Source organism: Rhea americana, unplaced genomic scaffold (assembly GCF_003343005.1).
Source record: "Rhea americana isolate MKP2758 unplaced genomic scaffold, rheAme1 scaffold_128, whole genome shotgun sequence".
Lineage (NCBI taxonomy): Eukaryota > Metazoa > Chordata > Aves > Rheiformes > Rheidae > Rhea > Rhea americana.
Window position 1 is genome coordinate 1738872 of NW_028185350.1, and position 5779 is coordinate 1744650.

The 5779-nt window shown below is 64.3% G+C and overlaps 1 protein-coding gene across 1 annotated transcript in view; it reads left to right on the forward strand.

Moving 5' to 3' along the window:
* The window catches only part of LHX5 (LIM homeobox 5), a 10074-nt gene extending 4935 nt beyond the window's left edge, over positions 1-5139 (forward strand). Inside the window, exons 4-7 of the mRNA XM_085326112.1 lie at positions 76-259; positions 857-1134; positions 2952-3117; positions 4772-5139. Of these exons, the coding sequence (XP_085182238.1) occupies positions 76-259; positions 857-1134; positions 2952-3117; positions 4772-5139 (996 nt within the window). The remainder of the gene's footprint in view (positions 1-75; positions 260-856; positions 1135-2951; positions 3118-4771) is intronic.
* The last annotated feature ends 640 nt before the right edge of the window (positions 5140-5779 follow it).

Genomic DNA, 5779 nt, shown 5'->3' on the forward strand with positions numbered 1-5779 from the left:
CCCGGCAGCGCTCCCCGCGAGCGCGCCCCGTCCTCCGCGCCGCGGGCCTGATCCTCCGCCTCCTTTCACCCGGAGGCAAAGCTCCCATCCGACTTCTTTGGAAGCTGTCTCTGCATCAGGACAGCAGGATCAGGCCCACTCCTGCTGTCCCAGCAATGCCAGTCGCCTGCGCTCACCCCCTTCCGTGGGCTCTCTCTCCGTCCAGCACCCGGGGCCGGATCCTGCCACGCGAGTCAGTGGGGCCGCTGCTGTGAGCGAGGCGAGTAGAGCTTGGCCTGGGGGGGTGCTGGCACCAGGGTCCCTTCGGGGGGCAGCTGGGGAGGGGGGCCCAAGCCAGGCTCGAGGCAGTGACTGGACACCCCTGAACCCCAAGAGTGACTGGCTGCATTTGTCCCAGCAGCGGATCTTGGTTCCCGGCATGAAAGGCGCAGGGTGGGGAGAGGGGAAGCGCTGGGGCCTACACCGGGGGGGGGGGACACTCGCCCCCTCCCCATCTCCCCTCCAGCTGGCCGCGGAGCCCCTCCGCACACCCAGCAGGCGGGGGCCGTGCCGGCTTGCTCCTTCAGATGCGGGCGCCGGGGGCCGGATCAGGCCACTCAGCTTGCTGGAGCAGGCGGCAGTTGCCCGCAGCTTGCGGCTCTGCGTGCTGCTGGGGGTGGGCGGTGCTGTAGGGGTAACTAGGGGGCAGAGGCGATCTGCACCCCCTTGCTTCTCTCCAGTACCCCTCCCCCTTTCCTGGAAAGCAGCCAGGCTCGCAGGGGTGACAGTGGGGAAAGGGAGGGCAGAGGAGGGGAGGGGGTTGATCTCTCTCCTAAGTCATCCGCCCCCTCCTTTCCTTTCTGGGTCTCCTTTACAGTGTCCTCATGTACAGACAGGAGTTTATCCCCGGATCTCCAGGACCCCATGCAAGACGACACCAAGGAGACGGACAACTCGACCTCCTCGGACAAAGAGACCACCAACAACGAGAACGAGGAGCAGAACTCGGGCACCAAGCGGAGGGGGCCCCGTACCACCATTAAAGCCAAGCAACTGGAGACCCTCAAAGCTGCCTTCGCAGCTACCCCCAAGCCCACCAGGCACATCCGGGAGCAGCTGGCCCAGGAGACTGGGCTCAACATGAGAGTCATCCAGGTATAGGGGCAATAACCCCATCCTCACCCCCCCATCCCAAGGCCAGCTGCCCCACCACAGCTTTCTCAGCCAGTGTGTATCCTCTGAGGCTCAAACCCAATTTCTAGCTCTCCCAGCGTGATGTCATGGGGCTGGCCCAGCAGCATTGCTCCCCTGACTTGCTGGAAGCTGTGAGGTTCCCATGACGTCAGAGCTCTAGGAGGAGAGGGGCAATTCCCTCTACTGAAGCAGAGAAAGGGAAGGGACCCAATCTGCGGAGGGAAGGCGAAGCGGGTGCTAATGGGACCCCAGACTGTRACTACACCCCCCAGGCCCAGCTGCCGGAGGGAATGGAGTTGTGACCTTGAGGCCAGTCCTGCCAGCTTCAGCCCACAGAGCGGGGAAATGGGGACAGGTGACCTGCAGGGGTTGAGTAAACCCCAGCCATTTCCCTCCACTTATTGGCCACTTTCTCCCCAGGGCCCATCCTGCACCTCCTGGTGGGTTAACGGAGATACCCAGCATGTGTGGCTRGGAAGAACAGAATGGGACATAGGAAGTTGGTCTCACTTTTTGCTTTAGTGCATGGACTCCTTGGACATGAAGATCAGCTCCAAAATGTGTGCCACTTGGACTCTTTTCAGGCTAGAAGATCCACTAGTCCCTAGCCAAGCTAATGGCTTAGACTCAGTGTAGCTTCACCATGAGTAGAGCGGGAACCCCAGTACCTACGTATCTTGCTAGGCCCAAGGACTCCACGTCCATACCCAACAGGAGAAGGCTTGTAGCCAGACCCSCTTCCTGCCTGCAGCTCTTCACCAGAGCTTGACATCTCTCCTCTCCAGCCTGCTCAGCCCAGAAGAGCCGTAGGCATACTTGGGAGAGGGGTGCTCGGCCCTTCGAAGCGAGGCGAAGCCATTCCACTCCCCGTGCAGCCCTGCAACCTCCTACCACGCTGCCCCCATGCAGAAATCCCTGCAGAAACGTGCAGCGTGAACRGAGGAGGACTCTCCGGCTCTGCTGCTAGTGGAGCTGCGAGAGCCCCCACACCTGGCAGAGGGGAACAGAAGCCTCTGGAGCAATGTCTGGGCTCCCGAGAAGTGCTGGTTCCCCCAGAGCTACCCCTCCCCCGGGGAGCATTTGTGCATGTGCGTGGAGGGGGACGTGTAATCYGGACACCATCACCAGGCCTGGGGGRAAAAAAAAATACCGTGTGCTGAGGCTACGCGGCCTGGATGAGGGAACACCCCGTAAAAAGATGGCCCAGGCTTTCCCTTCCCTTTTACCTTCATCCCTCCTAGGCCAGCTTTTCTTTTAGCGCCCTCCCCATCCCGGCTGGCGCTCGGCTCCCTGCGTTCTGCCTATTTCTATCACAAACCAAACGGACGGAGTTCTTCCTTCTTTCCTCCCTTGGGAGGGGAAATTCATCTTCCCTTATCTGCTCGTTTTCCTCCCCCTCTGCCCCTTCTCCCCCTGCAGGGGCAGGCAGGGCTGCGGAGGGATGCAGGCAGGATGCTGGCACTCGGAAAAGTCTCTTTACTTAGCCCCCCCGCCCCGGGGCCCATTTCCAGGATATTGGAATTTCAGTAAAAACCTTCCAAGGTGGAAAACCTCTCCCCTTCCCAGAAGGTCCCAAGAACTTCTCCCGATACTTCCTGGTCTCTCCTACAGCATCGCAGGCCAAATGTCAGCGGGTTCCTCGGCCAGGCTGGCGGGGGCCCCTACCAGCCAGTCCCTTGGTCTTCCTCTCCGTCCCTCCCGCAGCACCGGGGTGCCCGAGTGCCGGACCCCCCCACACACCTCCCCGGGCGGGCGCTGACGGCCGGCTCTGCCCACAGGTCTGGTTCCAGAACCGCAGGTCCAAGGAGCGGCGGATGAAGCAGCTGAGCGCCCTGGGCGCCCGCCGGCACGCCTTCTTCCGCAGCCCGCGGCGGATGCGCCCCTTGGGCGGCCGCCTCGACGAGTCCGAGATGCTCGGCTCGACGCCCTACACGTACTACGGAGGTGAGGCGCCGCCCGCGCGCGCCCCTTCCCTCCCCGGCTGGTCCTCCTTTCCTTTTCTCTCTCTCCTTTCCCCTTGCTCCTCCTTCCCGTTTTCTCCCCTTCCTCGGGCTTTGCCGGCCCCGTCTCCGCTCGGAGCCGCTGCAGCCCGTGTTGGCGGCTCCCAGCAGGCTCCGGGCTGGGTTAACGGCCTGCATACACGCGCACACTCATTTCTGATCGTGCACACGCAACCATCTGTGCRTGCAGCCCTTCCGCACCCCCCACCCCGCACGTGCACACACGTGGAGGCAGCTCTGCCTGCGTAAATCTGTGYGCACGCACGCACGCACGTCGCTGCGCACGGCCGTGGGGCGTCATGGGCACTCGTAGATGTCTGTGCGTGCACACACACACACACACACGTGTGCACACACATCCAGGCGCATGCACACGCACCTCCACACACACCCTGCCGTATGTGCATGTCCTTGCCCACAYACTCATATCCGTGCACACAGACACACTTGCACACCACCACAAGCACGCACACCCGTGCCTATGCACGCTCCTCCAGGCACGCGCCCTGCCGTACACACACGTCTGCACTCATGCACACACTGTCACATCCATGCATGTAAATACCCTACTGTATGCGTGCACGTGTCCCTGCACACACACACACACTCACCTCTGTGCACATGTATGTGCATACACACACACACGCAGCGCCGGCGCCGGCTGCCGCCGGAGCCCGGGAGGACCAAGTGGCGGCCGCAGCCTTTTGTTCCCCCTCCAGCCGCTCGCCGCCAGCCCCCCGCGCCGCGCCGGCACGGCCCCTGCCGCGGAGCCGGCCCGCGTCCCCCGCCAGCCCCGGGCAGCCGGGCCGGAGCAGCCCCAGCCGGGGCGATTACCCGCCTCGGGGCCGCGGGGGTGCCTGGCTTTGGGGACAGCGCTCTCGCCGCCTCCGTCCCCCAGCTCCTTTYGGAGCATGCTGCTGTTTTCCAAGCCCCCGGTACCACCCCGCACACCTCTGCTTTCCTCAGCCAGCCCAAGGCACCTCCCTTCCAGCTCCCTTTTAGCCTGCTGAATCCCCGTATACACACACACACACACACAGATATATGTATACATACAGACACACATATATATGTGAGTGCATATATACATACATACATATACATACATACATATATATATATATATACACACACACACACACACACACACATTGCTCCCACCCCTTGTTAAATAAGAACAAAACTGAGGCTGCCCCTGCCCAAAGCCCCCCAGCTCCCGGCCCTCCTAGTCCTCCTGCTCCGCTTGCGGCCGGGTGGGAAGAGCAGCGCAAGCAGCAGCGCTACCCGCTGAACCGCGGCTCGTCGGGCCGCCACTTGGGCGCAGCTCCGCGGCTGGCGAGGGGGGGGCTCGGCGCGCTGCGTGGAGGGGGGCGGCCGCGCGCAGAGCCCGGCGCGCCGCGGGCCCCGGAGGGGAGGGTGCCGGCGCTTTGCGCCCCCTCTTTACGGGGAGCGGCGGGGTTTTGGAGGGGGGTTGCCCTGGCCTCCGCGACGCGGCCGGGACGTCTCGGGGGGAAGAGCCCTGGGCGGAGGGGCGGCAAGGGGCCTCGAGGGACCGGCTCCAACCTCTTCTCCCCCCCCCCCTCCACCGCCTCCCGCAGATTACCAAGGTGACTACTACGGGCCGGGAGGCAATTATGACTTTTTCCCCCACGGGCCGCCCTCCCAAGCCCAGTCCCCGGCCGACTCCAGCTACCTTCAGAACTCAGGACCCGGCTCCACGCCCCTGGGACCCTTGGAGCCCCCCCTAAGCGGACACCACTCCTCAGAAAACCAAAGGTACACGGATATGATCTCGCACCCCGACACCCCCAGCCCCGAGCCGGGCATGACCGGCTCGCTGCACCCCATCCCGGGGGAGGTCTTCAGCGGGGGGCCCAGCCCGCCCTTCTCCATGTCCAGCAATAGCGGCTACAGCGGGGCCCTCTCGCACCCCGGCCAGGAGCTCAGCGAGGCAGCGGTGTGGTAGGCCCGGCCGCGCGTGTGCGTGCGCGTGCGTGCGCGTGTGTACGAGGGGAGGGGAGGGGGAAAACACACCCGGATTCCTTTGGGCCCACGCGTCCCCTCCGGACCGAGGCACGGGGTCGCCGGATGAAGACCCTCCGACGCCGCAGCCGCCCTCCGTCGCCAACCGATGCCAAAACGCTCCTCGCGCCCGCCCCGTCGGTTCAGACCCCCCCCCCTCCTCCCCCAGCAACTGGGACGCTGGGGGTTGTCCTCGGTGCCCCCCTCGCTACCTCCCCCTCCCGCTACCTTCTCCCGACACGTGTGGCCGGGCACCGGGGGGGGGAGGGGGGCAACGAAACGTGCCAAGCCCCGAAGAAGACCTCTGCCGGCACCAGGACCACCGTCTCTCGAACCAAAGCTGAACTCTCCCAGGCACAGGTCGCCCCCGACGCCGGCGGTGACTGCGCCCCGCGGCTTGGGGCTGCTTGGGGGGGGCTGGTGTGTGTCTACGGGGCAGAGCCCCCCCCCCACTAATTCCCATACTTTTTAATTATCCTCTTCCTTGGCCTCGGTTCATCCCGGATCGCATCCCCGCTGAGGGAGGAGGTGGGAACGGGGATTACAGGAATAAAAAGCAGCCCCCCCCCCCCGGCCCCAACCCC